General features: G+C 40.0%; 1 protein-coding gene and 1 long non-coding RNA gene across 14 annotated transcripts in view; one reads left to right on the top strand and one right to left on the bottom strand.

Annotated features, from left to right (window-relative positions):
- Positions 1-357: 357 nt before the first annotated feature.
- NT5C3A (5'-nucleotidase, cytosolic IIIA) overlaps positions 358-16269 on the bottom strand; it is a 51067-nt gene continuing 35155 nt past the window's right edge. For 7 of the 12 annotated variants that reach the window (XM_023751041.1, XM_023751048.1, XM_023751046.1 and 4 more), the window contains 8 exons: positions 12609-12707; positions 11562-11631; positions 7288-7334; positions 6479-6564; positions 4930-5019; positions 3535-3721; positions 2783-2983; positions 358-978 (listed from right to left, as the gene is read on the bottom strand). In XM_023751041.1, coding sequence (XP_023606809.1) covers positions 871-978; positions 2783-2983; positions 3535-3721; positions 4930-5019; positions 6479-6564; positions 7288-7334; positions 11562-11631; positions 12609-12707 — 888 coding nt within the window. In that variant the 3' untranslated portion in view covers positions 358-870. Of the gene's footprint in view, positions 979-2782; positions 2984-3534; positions 3722-4929; positions 5020-6478; positions 6567-7287; positions 7335-11561; positions 11632-12608; positions 12708-16269 lie in introns of all 12 variants that reach the window. The other 5 variants (XM_006085339.3, XM_023751042.1, XM_023751045.1 and 2 more) reach the window with 3 other exon arrangements.
- LOC111825231 lies at positions 8009-16052 on the top strand. 2 transcript variants are annotated; one of them, XR_002828376.1, is made up of 2 exons: positions 8009-8062; positions 15660-16052. It is a non-coding gene; the product is annotated as an uncharacterized LOC111825231 (long non-coding RNA). The 2 variants fall into 2 exon arrangements; XR_002828377.1 differs by lacking the exon at positions 8009-8062 and adding an exon at positions 14409-15240.

Below are 16269 nucleotides of genomic sequence, written 5' to 3'. Positions count from 1 at the left end.
TTTAAGAAAATATGTTTTTATTGATTTTATAGAGAGAAAGGAAGGGGAAGGGAGAGAAACATCGATGAGCGAGAACCATCCATTGGCTGTGTCCTGCACACCCTTGACTGGGGATCGAGCCCGTAATCCGGACATGTGCCCTGACCAGGAATTGAACCAGTGACCTGAGTGTGGCAACCAACTGAACCACACTGGCCAGGGCTATACAGCATTTCAAAATTACCACTTAAGACAGAGAAAAAAAATTCATTTTGGCAGGGAAGTTGGCCTGACTGCAAGGTTATCAAGCACATACAAGATAAACCCAGCAGGTGCCGAATAAGTATTTGTTGAATGAATGAATGATGATCTTGCCAATAGAATTAAAAAGACTTTTCATTTCATGTTTATTATCAGTGCATCAATACAGAACATTTTATAATGATTAGTGACATGTGGATACCAAGTTTTTCCAACACCATGTGCTAGTATGTTCTTGTAAGTTTCAACTTCCCCCAAAAACCTTAACAAACACAATTTTAGGAGATGGTGATACCATCAGCATAATTCACTCAAATCACAAAAATGTCAATACTTAAAATCACACACACGTAAAAAGACTCCTCAAAAACTTCTTAACAATAAATTGCAAAATTCACTCTGGAAATGTAGGCAGTTTTTTCAAATTTTGACTTTAAGATTTTTTTTTTTAATGTTAAAAAATATGGTGAGGAGTGTGTCGAGAGAGGCAGAAAACAGGGAGGTTCCGGTTGATGGATTCAGCATGTCTGAGCAAGGATATGTTATAAATAAAAGTCTTTCACACGCTGAACACACGAGCGGTTCCTGCATCCGTTGCACCCACAGGACAGGCGTCCCCTTGAAGAATGCTCACTTATACAGGATCTTCTGTAAGATAGAGTTGGCTACCTCCAAGGATTCTTCTTTGACTAGAACAATATCATAAGAGTCCATGTACTTGTCTAAAAGCTCATCCACCTAATCAACAACAACAACAAAAACCATAAGGATTAATATCCAGGGAGAAGCAAATAATTTCAGTAGGAACCACATTGTTATGTTAAATCTGTTAGGCAAAAAATGTTTTATGAAAGTGAATTTAATAAAAAACTAAATTAACTTTCATGAAACATTTGAAATGAAGCAGTACTTTTCAATATTCAAATTCTTTTTTAATTATTTATTTCATTTTTTCATTTTTCATTTTATTTATTTATTTATAGGAAATATTCAACTTCTTAAGGTTTGCCCGGTTGGTGTGGCTCAATGGTTGAGTGTCAACCCATGCACCAAGAGGTCATGGGTTCGATTCCCCGTCAGGGCACATGCATGGGTTGCGGGCTCGATCCCCAACAGGGGGCGTGTAGGAGGCAGCAGAACAGTATTGATGTTTCTCTCTCATCGATGTTTCTCTCTCTCCCTTCCTCTCTCTAGAATCAATTAAAAAAAAAGATTCTTGCCCTAACCGGTTTGGCTCAGTGGCTAGAGCATTAGCCTGCGGACTCAAGGGTCCCAGGTTCAATTCCTGTCAAGGGCATGTACCTTGGTTGCGGGCACATCCCCAGTAGGGAGTGTGCAAGAGGCAGCTGATCAATGTTTCTCTCTCATTGATGTTTCTAACTCTCTATCCCTGTCCCTTCCTCTCTGTAAAAAATAAATAAAATTGCCGAAGCCGGTTTGGCTCAGTGGATAGAGCGTCGGCCTGCGGACTGAAAGGTCCCAGGTTCGATTCCGGTCAAGGGCATGTACCTGGGTTGCGGGCACATCCCTGGTGGGAGATGTGCAGGAGGCAGCTGATCGATGTTTCTCTCTCATCGATGTTTCTAACTCTCTGTCTCTCTCCCTTCCTCTCTGTAAAAAATCAATAAAATATATTTAAAAAAAAAATCAATAAAATATATTAAAAAAAAAAAAAGATTCTTAAGGCTCATTGACAGATATTTTTCCTCTTAGGGGCTTTTCTCCCTAAAAGAATTCTCTCTATTCCAATGGTTCTCAAATGGGATTAAGGTGCCCAGGGAACATTTGGCAATGGCTAAGTTTTTTATTCTCCTGACCGGGGAGTGCTATTGGCATCGAGGGAGAAGAGGCCAGAGAGGCCTTTTACAATGCACACCCTTCCTTCCCACCACCCACCGTGCACACCAGCTCCTTTACTCATCACCACAGGGAAGGGGTAAAGAGCAACCCGGACGCTCCAAAAGAACTGCTTTCTCAGGAACCTGGGGTAGCAACTACCGGCCAAGTTTCACCCTAGTTTTTCCCTTTTTAAAACAAAACGAGACATTTCTATTGATTTATATTTAGACAGGGAGGGAGAGAGAAACATCGATGTGAGAGCAAAACATTGGTCAGCTAGCCGAAACCGGTTTGGCTCAGTGGATAGAGTGTTGGCCTGCGGACTGAAAGGTCCCAGGTTCGATTCCGGTCAAGGGCATGTACCTGGGTTGTGGGCACATCCCCAGTAGGAGATGTGCAGGAGGCAGCTGGTCGATGTTTCTCTCTCATCGATGTTTCTAACTCTCTATCTCTCTCCCTTCCTCTCTGTAAAAAATCAATAAAAATATATTTAAAACAAACAAACAAACAAACAAAAAATATTGGTCAGCTGCCTCTTGTACTCGCCCTATTGGGGATTGAGCCCACAACCCGGGCATGTGCCCTTGACTGGGAATCGAACCAGCAACCTTCCAGTGTAAGGGACGACACCCAACCAACTGAGCCACACTGGCCAGGACAACCCTAGTTTTTCCTTAAAAGGAAATGAGATTTACATACTTACTTTATCATTTAGATATCCAATTTTCAGAATGTGTTCAACATTAGCTACTCCATCTGCCATTCTTAAGTCTCCTTGGGAGTCTCCCAGCAGAATTATGTTGCTGTTGTCTTTCAGTTCATTGAAATAATCTGTGTTCTTCAAGGCACCATCGTGTTTGTTAAACACATGAATCAGATCTCCCTTAAATCCTTTGAGCACTCCCTATTCAAAAGACATAAATCCTGTGAAATAACAGGCTTTACATATTTTACTTGTTGTAGTTTCCCATTCATGATAGGTAAGAAGGACTCTGAGAAGTAAATGACTTTCTAGAGATACTTTAAATGTTAAACATGAGTTGAAAGCCCAATTTTTTACTTTTCATTTGGTTCCTAACCAAAAGGTGCCATTTTATGTACGTTAAATTGTCTTGACTAGAAGAACTAGTTCAAATGACGTTAGTTCTAAGCCACTTCTTTTTTCCCCATCCATGGATGTGAATTCTTTAGAGTTGCTGCATTACATTACATTAGACAATTTACTAATTTTAAGATTAGTCTGTAGCTTGGGGAACAAAAGTTTGAGCAGAGGTATTATGCTTGAAACATGGGTATGGATACAACACTGCGAGAGATGATGAGGCCTATTGTGGGCCTATGAACTTGGCCTCATGTAATGAGCACACACGAAATAATAAATAACAAATGCATTGACATGATTAGAATATTTTCAGGTTTTAAAAGTAATGATAAGGAATGACCTGATATTCTTACATTGTCATCAAAATCCATGAAGTTGGACACTACTTTGACGTTGGAATGATAAACGCCAGCTTGACGGATAATCTCCTCCAGTACATCTCCGATGCCAGCCGAGAATATGAACACGGGGATACTGTGTTGTTGGAGCTTATCGAAGAAATTCTCGTATCCTTCCCTGCAAGGCGGAAGTACGGTCTGACTGTTAGGAGTGAAGACAAATCTCTTTTTCCCCTAGATGTTTAAAAAGCCACATATTTCTATGATTCACTTAGTTCTCATTTCAAAATAAAGCCCAAGGGTACTGTTACTGATGTCTGATACTAGCACAAGTTTTTCAAACAACAGTTAACTTTTTACCCTCCTTTTAGTAAATTCTCATAGTAAAAATGAGATGATTTTAGACTCGCATTGAATATGGAGAAGCCCACAGTTCAGAATTTATACTAGTGAACAGCAAATCATTAAACTTCAGCTTGGAAACCCCATTTGGGGTGAGCTGCAAGACCTGCTGCTTGTCATTCTACTCATCTCCTCCCTATTGCTGGAAAAGCAGGGACCGAGCTGGATTCCTTCACACCTGGCCTCTCTCCTGCCAGAATGTGGCAGCTACAGGTAATGTTTTCATCCTAAAATCTCTCTTCCTGTTTCACTCTCCCTGGCTCTAGGATAAGCTGCCCAACAAAGGAATGAAATACTAGCAGTCCTCACACTCTGACAATTGAATGCTTTCCTCAGAAGTAAATCACCTTTAATGTAGCATTATCATTAAAAAAAAAAAAAAGGAATAAAGAAAAAAGAAATAGCATCATATTTGCCTAGTGAGCTGAAGAATTTAAGAGGTAGTAAACAGAATTGAAAATAAGCTTTAACATGTTAATATCCAATAATTCACCTAATAGAAATATTTTATTTGCTAAAACATATGCACCTTTCCTACAGATCGTTTTCAAGGGACTTGGAGAATTCAGAAAGTAGATTATGACAAGTTTAAAAGAGGGTACATCATGAAAACAGGGTACTTAGCTAAACACTTTTCAATTTGACTTATAAACATTCTTTTTTTATATTTCATATCTTTGAAAAGTACTTTTGCTAAAAAAAAACACAACACCTCAAAATGGTCTTGTTTTTCCTAACTTTGTAAGTCTTGAGATTTTAAATGTGGAGAAAGAAAATGTAAATTAGTGCTTCAAGCTCATAGGCTTTCATTCCCTGCACCGTGATCTGATGTGTCATTCTCAGTTCCTTATCTCGCCACTTTTATTATGTGATAGGCGGCATGTTCTGGATATGTTTTTATATGGGATATTCTTATAGATTATTTTAATAAAAATATACACTTGAATACGGCATGTAACAGGTCAGGTCTGTAGACAATTAACAACAAAAAACACCCATGAAACTTACTTGAGCATAATGTCAGATTCTGCCACAATTTCTTTAAGTTTAGCTCTCGGTATACCCTGTTCAACAAGCAGGCGATGTGATTTAGTGTACCTGGAGTTTATGCCCAAAGAAAAAAGAAAATCAATGAAAGCGAATTAAAACTCTTCTCCTTATGACAAAGCATTCTTTGGTATGTGAAAATGCAGTATTTCATTTATGCTAGTTTGGATTTAAATTTCAGATCTTTACATTCATTACTAATGAACATATACCTCGCATGTCTCAAAAGATGATACACATGTTCTCACTGCATTTCCCAGTTCTCCCCAAACTCTGGCTTACTTTGAGTGTGATAATAAGACCATGAGAGGATTCTAGGTATAAACCTTTCCTCGGTCTACGGATAAGAGCTCCAACCTCAGGAAGCATAATCATTTCTTTGATTCCAGGAAGAATTGGAGGAAAGCCATTTTTCACCGGCCTGGAGTCTGAATTTTCATGGAATGCCTAAGCACTGAAGATGCTGCCTAGTGAGCAAAAGAGAAGATCCTTGCTCTGGGAAGTTTTATCCACATATAGGTGCTTTGTAATCACATAAAAGCACCTGTAATCACACCGTCTCAGTATAACAGGCCTTTAGAACCTCTCCACCTGACACCCACAAATCCCCCCTATAATACTCTTCAGTGAAACCCCCTCTCTGGGTGGCTCCCATCCTGCTAGTGAGCTCATTCTCCCTGGGAAGCTATACCATTGCTAGAACATTCTAATTGCTAGACAGTCCTGCCATCGTGCTGAAATCCATGTTCTAAGCCTTCCATGTCTGGTTCCAGTTCCGCATGTTGAGTGAGTCGAACCTCTTTTCAACACTTCCCACCATAAACACTGATGAAGTGTGCAAGGTACGCCGTTAGGTGATGGGATAATGAATATAAACAACATCATTTCTGGTCTCTTAAGATTCTAAAACCACTCGATGTTACTTCTCAGATCAAAAGTCTCCATTCTTTGAAACGTTCCTCAAATGGAGCGGCTCCAGTGTCTGGGCCTATCTTAGTGGCTGCTCCGACCCTCTGAGCGTCAGCATCTCTCCAGTGTTCTCCCCGGAGGCAACACCGTGCTGGCAGCGTGCTCTGCCTAGAGGGAGGGGCGCACTTCCATGAATGCACCATCAGCAGAGGCCGGCTGGTTCTCAGCACTGTCCCCGCCGGCTCCAGCTCAGCACAGAGTCCATCCAAATCCTACGTCGTTTTCTGGACACACTGAGCCACATCTTGTCCATAGACTTCAGAGAACACAAATTCTTGTTTTGAGTTTCAGGCTTAGGTGCAGAATTTTAAATTTATTCCTACCGATCTTCATCTTCAAGAACAAAGCAGAACAAAACTAATTCTAGACTGTGAGAGTGATGAGAGAATTTGTTTGTTTTGTTATATTTAATCACTTGCTCTAACTCATTGGACAATGTATTAATCTATGTGCACATGGTCCAGGGGGGAAGACACCATTAGTTCTAACTGTTATGTAAGGTTGTTATATTTGAACCCTCCCATGGTGAACACACACTTACCATTCTACCATATAAGGGTTCTTCTGTTCTACCGTAAGAAGAGGGTCAGTTTCAATAGCATAAAATTTTTCCTTTAGTTCCAGTAACTAGAAAGAAACAAATACCTAAATCACGAAGGCTGCAGAGTTGCCATTAAGCTGCTTAATTTTATAGGAAGCAAAACAATGTAGTCAACTGTTTTCCATGAACTGCTTTAAATGGTAAAGATTGGAGTATGAGTATCTATTACATATAGCAACTGAAAAGATCTTTGTTGGTTTAGGTTTACATGTAACTAAATAGACCAGCAAAAGGCTGCTTTTCTTTTTTTTTTTAAAGTACTTTCAGCTCAGCAATTCAGTGAAACCAACTAATAATCATACTATCACTACAAAAACATTTTCATTCTCATATGAAAGTATTAAATTTGATTCATCTTTGGAATCTTATTTTGTTAAAAGAGATACAGACACCTACTCAAAAAAGCAGAGAACTAAGGCAATTTCCTGATCAATTTAAAGGAGTAAAACCAAAGTAGTTTTGTTTAACTTTCCAGTTAATGTAAAGATACCAGAATATTTTGGTAATCATTTAAGTTTTTCGTGTAAGTTTTGTTGTTATTAAAATGTTACTGGTAATTTTTTCTTTAAAAGAAGTTGAGTGCTGTAATCCAAAGAATAAACCTAACATTTACTGAGTGTTTACTATGTTCCAGGTATGGCTACAAGCACTTTGCATTCATTCTCGTTTGTGTGAATGAACCTGAAGAAATTCTCAGGCAAAAATGGTAATGAAGCCTTTCATAACTGGATTATTGTTAGTGCTTTTACCTTTTTTCGACATTCATCTGAAACCAGCTTACAGTTGTCAATAACATCTAAAGAGAAAAAGCAAACAAGGGATGAAAAGAAGTACTCTCATAGATGAATAACTTACTACTTTTCTTTTCAGTTTAAATGCCAAGTCAACTAGCATAGTCATTACAACTGTTGGAGTGGTGCTACCCACATGGCATTGCTAGAGAATCTAATGGTTTTAAAATGCATGATTTTGTGACTGCTCGGTTATACCACTGAGCTAGATAATTCAAAGTCTTCGAACACTGTGAGTTGTATAGTGACTGGTCCCTTTAACACCATTAAATAGAAGCAGGGAATACACCTTTGAAATATACTTTCTTTCTTAATAAAACATTAATAATGCGAAAATCTGGAAAACACAGATTGTAAGGAGAACAAAAATTACAATTTTATCACTTAATAATAAATTATTAACACTTTATTATATTTCCTTTCATTCTTAAAGTTTTATGCATTATCAAATAGATAGCAATTAAACCAGATCTATACTTTTGAATTCAGCTTTCTTTTTCACTTTACAGTGTAGTTTGTATTTTTAAAAATATATATTTTTATTGATTTCAGAGAGAAAGGGAGCAGGACAGATAGAAACATCAATGATGAGAGAAAATCATTCATTGGCTGCCACCTGCACACTGCCAACTGGGGATCGAGCCCATAACCCAGACATGTGCACTGACTGGGAATCAAACTGTGACCTCCTGGTTCATAGGTCAATGCTCAACTACTGAACCATACCAGCTGGGTGAGTATTTTTATTTTATTTATCTATTTATTTTTAAAAATATATTTTTATTGATTTCAGAGAGGAAGGGAGAGGGAGAGAGAGAGAGAAATATCAATGATGACAGAGAATCATTGATTGACTGCCTCCTGCACACTCCCTACTGGGGATCGAGCTCACAACCCAGGCATGTGCCCTGACCGGGAATCAAACTGTGACCTCCTGGTTCATAGGTTCATGACCTCAACCACTGAGCCATGCTGGCTGGGTGAGTATTATTATTTTAAAAACGAAATTGTCTCATTTAGAAAACAAAATAGGCATCTTATCTTAGCAACACATTTTAACTCAGTATTTATTTAATAACGTATTCCTTAACTAATTTACATATAAACGACACAAGCATTTAGTAACATGTTACTAATTAATAAATGCTATTTCTGTAGGTTAACCCAAAATTGAAAATCCATTTAAATTTGTCTTGAGTAATGAACAGACCACATTTGGAGAGAAAAATTTCAGACTTCTTTATTCCTCTCGCAACCAAAACCATACAGAAAATAGCCCTTTATATAACACTAGAGGCCCGGTGCACAACATTCGTGCACTTGAGGGGAGGGGGAAGGAGTCCCTCAGCTCGGCCTGCACCCTTTAGCCGCTAAACTTCGGAAGTTTAGCAGTTATGGAGCCCTCGGGGGATGTCGGTGGGACATCTTTAGCACTGCGAAGGCAGGAGAAGCTCCCGCCACTGCCACTGCTCTTGCCAGCTGTCAGCCTGGCTTATGGCTGAGCGGTGCTCCCCCTGTGGGAGTGCACTGACCACCAGGGGGAAGCTCCTGCATTGAGTGTCTGCCCCCTGGTGGTCAGTGCGCATCATAGTGACTGGTCATTCCACCATTCGGTCGATTTGCATATTATGCTTTTATTATATAGGATGGGGGGAAAAATAAACCCTAAACATATAATAAGAAAAAGCTGGTCTATGGCCATACCACCCTGAACGCACCCAATCTCGTCTGATCTTGGGGTAAAAAAGCAGATCCCCTCACTTTCAATGTCCAAAAAGAAGATTAAAAAACCCCAATCTCGAGAAACCAAGATGGCGGCATAGGTAAACACCTGAAATTGCTGCCTCGCACAACCACTTCAAAAATACAACTAAAAGACAAAACGTACATTATCCAGAACCACAGGAAGGCTGGCTGAGTGGAAATTCCACAACTAGAAGGAAAGAGAAAAGCACACTGAGACTCAGAGGAGGTGCAGAAGTAAAGTGCAGAGGTACGGAGGTGCACGAGGAAAGGGCTGGCAACTGAGGACACGGTTGTCTTTTTCAATCGGGAGGGAGTCTCAAGCTTCCGATGGCCCTGACTCCAGTTCTGGGTGAGTCTGTGGGGACCCAGACTCATATGGGGAGAAACTGGACTGTCTGGCAGCAGGCAGAACTCGAGGGTGGCTTTCTCTCAGAGGTGCTTGGGGCGATTACCGCGGAACACTGAGACCTGGGGGCCTCTTAGGGCAGGACTGAGGATCAGCCATAGCTGTTCGCTCCGCCCTGTTGATTCCCTGAGACCCTGCCCCACCCAAGCTGTGTGCAGAGGCTTTTGCATATGAATGACCTGGCCCTTTGCAATCTAAAATTACCTAACAAACTGCAGCTGGGTCAGAGAGACCCAGAACATCCAAAAGAAGGCCCAAGGCCCCAAAGCAGCTTGCATTGCTTCACAGCTGGGCCTCATCTGGGCACCTCCAAACCCCAAACAAATAAGAGGAATCTGCAGATCTCTCCGTACCTCCTGCTGGGTAGCCTCAGGCAGAGGCTAAATTAGCACCTCCTTAGATCCAAGAGCCAGTGTACCCAGTGGTCAGAGTGGGACCATCCAATTACAACTCCTCAGATCCATAAGGGACACACTCAGGGGGCAGACTCAGTGAGCACCAAAGCCCCACTGAAACAAGTCTTGCCCCATAAGGGTGTCTCCAGCACAGAAGTTCTCCCACTGTAGACACAGCTGATTCTCACAGCCAATTGGCCTGGAGGTCAATTCCTCCCAGTGATACCAACTACAATCAAGGCTTAACTACAACAAGACTGTGCACACAGCCCACAAAGGGGTACACCAAGAGTGTCCACCTCAGGTAATTGGGGAGGCTGAGCCACTGGGCCCTATAGGACACCTAGCACAGAAAACCACTCTATCAACACAGGAAAGCAGCCAAAATGCGGAGACAAAGAAACAGGTCACAAATGACAGAAATGGAGGAAAGCGAACTACTGGATATAGAGTTCGAAACCATGGTTTTAAGGTTTTTCAAGAATTTTCTAGAAACCGTCAATAAATTTAGTAAGACCCTCAATAAGTCTAGTGAGACCCTCGAGGATATGAAAAAGGGCCAACTAGAAATTAAGCATACACTGACTGAAATAAAGAATATTATACAGAGATCCAACAGCAGACTAGAGGATCGCAAGAATCAAGTCAAAGATTTGAAGTACGAAGAAGTAAAAAACACCCAACCGGAAAAGCAAAAAGCAAAAAGAATCCAAAAATATGAAGATAGTAGTGTAAGGAGCCTCTGGGACAACTTCAAGCGTACCAACATCCGAATTATGGGGGTGCCAGAAGAAGAGAGAGAGAGCAAGATATTGAAAACCTATTTGGAGAAATAATGACAGAAAACTTCCCCTTCCTGGTGAAAGAAATAGACTTACAAGTCCAGGAAGCGAAGAGAACCCCAAACAAAAGGAATCCAAAGAGGACCACACCAAGACACATCATAATTAAAATGCCAAGAGCAAAAGACAAAGAGAGAATCTTAAAAGCAGCAAGAGAAAAACAGCTAGTTACCTACAAGTGAGTACCCATACGACTGTCAGCTGATTTCTCAACAGAAACTATGCAGGCTAGAAGGGAGTGGCAAGAAATATTCAAAGTGATGAATAGCAAGAACCTACAACCAAGATTATTCTACCCAGCAAAGCTATCATTCAGAATTGAAGGTCAGATAAAGAGCTTCACAGATAAGAAAAAGCTAAAGGAGTTCATCACCACCAAGCCAGTATTATATGAAATGCTGAAAGGTATTCTTTAAGAGGAAGAAGAAGAAAAAGGTAAAGATAAAAATTATAAACAAGTACATATCTATCAACAAGTGAATCTAAAAATCAAGTGAATAAAAAATCTGAACAGAATCAACTGGTGAATATAATAGAATCAGGGGCATAGAAAGGGAGTGGACTGACAATTCTCGGGGGGGGGGCGGGGAAGGGGGTGGGGGTGCGGGAAGAGACTGGACAAAAATCGTACACCTATGGATGAGGACAGTGGGGGAGGGGTAAGGGCAGAGGGTGGTGTGGGAACGGGTGGAGGGGAGCTATGGGGGAAAAAAAGAGGAACAAATGTAATCTGAACAATAAAGATTTTTAAAAAAACCAACCCAATCTCATACATAGTATCAGTAGAAAAGGATCTTAAAATAATGGTTGCTTTCGTGAATTTGTTAATAGGGCCACACTTACTATGACATGTTGGACATCTTTTTCCTTTGTAGGAAAATCTACTCAGTGTCATATCAAAGTCTGTTATTATCTGTAAGAAAAGGGGAAAAACCAATCTGAAAACACAGCTGCAAGGCCAGACGCGTATCTGCAAGCTTGCCGGAGGCACAAGACTGTGCTCAGTGCCCAGCCCCCATGATAAGCTATTCCCTCTACACTGAGTTTTCTAATGCAGCTCATATACAAAGCCCTGAGAATTACCTTAACTGCAAGCAATATCTTATGTGCCCAAGCGTTACCACATGGAATCTACTGATTAATCAGTATAGGAATTTGCAATTGCAGGCCATAAAACACTGCACAATTTCAACCCCCTGGGTCAATGTACAAAAATGCAATGAAAGCATTTAAAGTATATGAAGCTTAGTCACTGACACTGTTACATTCTAGGTGTAACTTGTCTATGTAGGTAAATAAACTATATCAATCAATGAATCATACCTGGTAACAGTTTGCCAGCTCTTGCAATTTAGGAGATTGGGTTAAATATTTTTACAAAAAAAAAAAAAAAAAAAAAAAAAAAAGGATTTATTTTCACTGACTATCCAGACTGTTGATTTAGTTTACATTTAAAACATCCCTTATTTTTTTTAAACATCCCTTAAAAAAACTTTTTAAAAATCAGTTATCCCACATAGTGACAACTTAATTTAACTATTATGATTTATTTAATTAAAAGATGGAATAGCAACTTGAAACTGTACATATTTAACATTATTCTTAAAATAGTTGAATACTTATGCACAGTATTAGTTAAATTAGTACTTAATATTAAAGAAGAGCTAAATTTATTTCAAGACTGTTAGGTTTTGTTCGTTTACAGCAGGGCATTCTATGTATTTCTGACAAGCACTAGACCTACCTTTCAGATTTTACATTCTGAAGGATAGGCAAAGCTCATCTATCTGAACTTTCTTTGCTGAGATTTCGGCAAAACATGAGATTAATATGTCTACTTGACCATAGAAATAAAGGCCTAGCAATACAGGCTTCGTGATGGCTACTCACCTGAAGTTTGACAGCTCCCCCCTTGATGAGACCACAGATGATTTCTTCTACTCTTGTGGGGTTCTTGATGCGAACCGAACTCTTCTGGAATTCTGGCATCTAAAATAAAAGGAAAGTAACGGACTATTTTTAATTTCTCTTTTCTCAGGTTCCTTTGATACCAAGCAGCAGCTTATATCATTTTTAAGATATTGAGGCATTATATAAAAACAAGCAAACCATGGTATCAAATTATTATTTATACACAAAATTTCTCCAAGCACATCAGTAGTTTCCATCTAGAAGATTAAGATAAAACTACATTGGTAATTAACACATTAACAGTGTAATTTTTCTAATTATAAAAGTCATGCATGCTTATCGCAGAAGTTACAGAAAAAGAAATTGCTTGGAATTCTATTACCCAAAGATAAACAACCGTTTTATTTTTCATTATTTTCATTTCTCTGATTGCAAACATGCATGTATATGCACAGTTTATTTCATTCTCATAATTTACTTTTGCTTTGGGTTTTCTGAAGATTATTACACTGGAGGCCCGGTGCATGAATTTGTGCACAGGTGGGGTCTGGCGGGCCCACTCTGATAAGGGCCCAGGTGGGGGAGGGGAAGCAGGAGGTTGGCTGGCTGGCCCTGCCCCCTGGTCAAACTCCTGATTGAGGGGACAACTTGCATATTAGCCTTTTATTATATAAGATAGATAGTTATAAGAAAATTAACAGAATTCCTTAACCAAAATGGAAAGCAAGAACTGACTAGAGAATATTTGAACTTTGTGATAAAAGAGTTTTCTTGTAAGAACCTTTCTGCTTACGATTTAATTTGTATTCACATTTACATCTTCAAAACTTTATTAGCAGAAAGGAAACAAATATTACACGATTATTTCCCACAAATTTACCTTTTACATATAATTCTAATATATTTAATTGGAAAAGTTGATTCAAGATGTTTTCTCCTTTATGGAAGGGAGAGAGATAGAGAGTTAGAAAAATCGATGAGAGAGAAACATTGACCAGCTGCCTCCTGCACATCTCCTACTGGGGATGTGCCCGCAACCCAGGTACATGCCCTTGACCGGAATCGAACCTGGGACCTTTCAGTCCACAGTACACGATTATTTCCCACAAATTTACCTTTTACATATAATTCTAATATATTTAATTGGAAAAGTTGATTCAAGATGTTTTCTCCTTTATTGTACTATATTCCAAATAACTTCATTGTTCATGGCAAAAATTTTACAACAGATTTACTTCAAGTTAGGACAACTACTGAAAAGCATAAGACCAACTGGGTTTAGGCTGCTACAAGGATGGTTTATGCAGGCTTTAGTGTTTCTCACAGCTTAATGTTTGTTTATTCCCTACCCTATTGCAGACAGAATGAAACGGGTCAGAGTAAATTCAGCACCAGCACGGTGCTCTCATAGCGCATGACAAGTAGACCTGGAGGAGGAAAGTATAGGTCATTTAACAGTCGACCCACAATGTAAAAAGACAATTACAAGACGCTCAAATCAAGGTCCCATACTGGCTTGTTCCTGACAATCTTTATCCATTTCATATTCTACTGTTCTGGGTGTGTTATCACCAATGTTAACACATTTCACCTGTGTAAGGGACACGGTTATGAAAAAATCCCCTAGGTCTTAGATCTTTGCTACAAGAGAGCCTGACCAGGTAAGTCTATCAGGCCCCATGCTATCTCTACATAAAGGACAAGATTAGAAAAATTGGGAAACAGCTAAACTGTTTCCCAAAGACTGCAAGAGGGATACAGAAGTGTCCAGGAAAGAGAAATGCTGACATTAAAATTTTCTCCGTGAACGAAAGACCTGGACTCACAACACACTTCCTTTTAAAGAGCCATGTTTAAGTAGGACCCGATCACCTGCAATGTAACCAACCTTCACACAGTGAGCCTTTTCATTTAACTGGACTTTACAGGATTTCAACCCACTGAAGAAGGTCCTCTAAATATTTATAGTGATTTTTCAATAGATGAGAGAAACAGGCACGTAATCCATTCTTTGCTTAACAAAGACTTACCATGTGTCCACGAAGTGTTAGACAGTCTTACTAGACTCCAGGAATGGGATGATGAGCAGTGCTCACACCGATTCCCTGTTGAGTTTTAGGAACCGTTGCTGTTTTGGAATCTCACTGCCATAGCACCCTCACAAACATCTCCGCTAGTAAATTCATCTCCTGACAGCGACATTCTGCTCCTACCGCGGCCTTAGGTGACAGATGCATAGTAAGCAGCATATGCGTGATTCAAGAACTCATTACTTTGAAAAGCAACAGAGGAGATGTGTCACCGATTGTATTTTCTCCAAGAAAATGAAACGTTTTACTGCAGTGTATCTGTACTGAGGAAGACACCCTGCCTCAAGCAAGTCACATCCTCAGGTTTCAGAGAATGGATAGGAGAACAGGACCAAGCCTGCTTCAGAGGAGCCCGAGTTCTGCGAGGCTAACAACTTGTAGACTGGCTTATGCAACATCACCGGGCCTGGAAGAACCAGGGGCCGCAGGCATTGGTGTCCCTGCTTCTGCACAACACACAACCATTCACTTATAGACACAGGAGCAGCGGATACCCAAGTGCCACTACAGTGAAGTAACAGGTGAGAAAGCAGCTGCTTGCTCCAGAGAACACACAGGGTGGAGGTGACAGGTGTGAGAAACATAAGAATCATAATTATATCCGCCTTGGGTTATATGGTAACACTACTCCAACCTCCCCGCAGTACACATACAACGTCACTAAGTACTTCTCAGATATTGGGCATTTTACTCAAATATTTTTTTTAAATTTCAGAGAGAGGAAGGTAGAGGGAGAGAGAATCATTAATCAGCAGCTTCCTGGTTCATAGGTCGACGCTCAACCGCTGAGCCATACCGGCTGGGCTTACTCAAATATTTTAGAACAGGCCTCAGAAATAGAACTAAGTAAATATGTATGAAATGTGTCAGAGATTATCAGAACGTTAAGAAGCACACTGCAGGAGTATGTGTTTCATCATGCTTTTTGTTTCCTCCTCAGATCTCTTCTCCCATATTCTTGGACAAAAATATACCTGCTTGGTGGCACATAAAGTCACCATGCTTCACATTTGAAGGGCAAGCTATTGTGAATTGTCCAAAGACTTTGCAATTTGATTACAATACAATTTTATGGAAAATAAATAAGAGGCTACACATTTCCATCATTTGTGAAGAAAGAAAGCAGATTCCTGTTATAAGACCATAAGGAAAAGGTTGGGGAAGGAGCAAGGCTTTCCTGACAAGAACCAGAGGACTTTGGTAGATTGGAGCCTGATCTGAATCAACACTAAAGATGACTAAGAAAACCTAACATACATTTGTTCTGGCTGATCTTTACAATATTACATTTGCACAGATAAAACCAAGAAAATTAAACATTTAGTCTACTTCCTATTAGTCTACTTGCATATTCAAAAAGCAGTGATTTCTAAAGATGTTGATTTCAAAGATACACAGGTTTATTCAAAACTCTATAGCGATATTACTTGATACTAGAGGCCTGGTGCACGAATTCATGCACAGGTGGGGTCCCTCGGCCTGGCCTGTGATCGTGGCTGTCTCGCCCAGTCCTGATAGGGGCCGATCAGGGCTGGCAGGCCCATGGGAGG

Source organism: Myotis lucifugus, unplaced genomic scaffold (genome assembly GCF_000147115.1).
Source record: "Myotis lucifugus unplaced genomic scaffold, Myoluc2.0 scaffold_18, whole genome shotgun sequence".
NCBI classification, from domain to species: domain Eukaryota; kingdom Metazoa; phylum Chordata; class Mammalia; order Chiroptera; family Vespertilionidae; genus Myotis; species Myotis lucifugus.
This window is presented reverse-complemented; position numbering and strand designations above follow the sequence as displayed.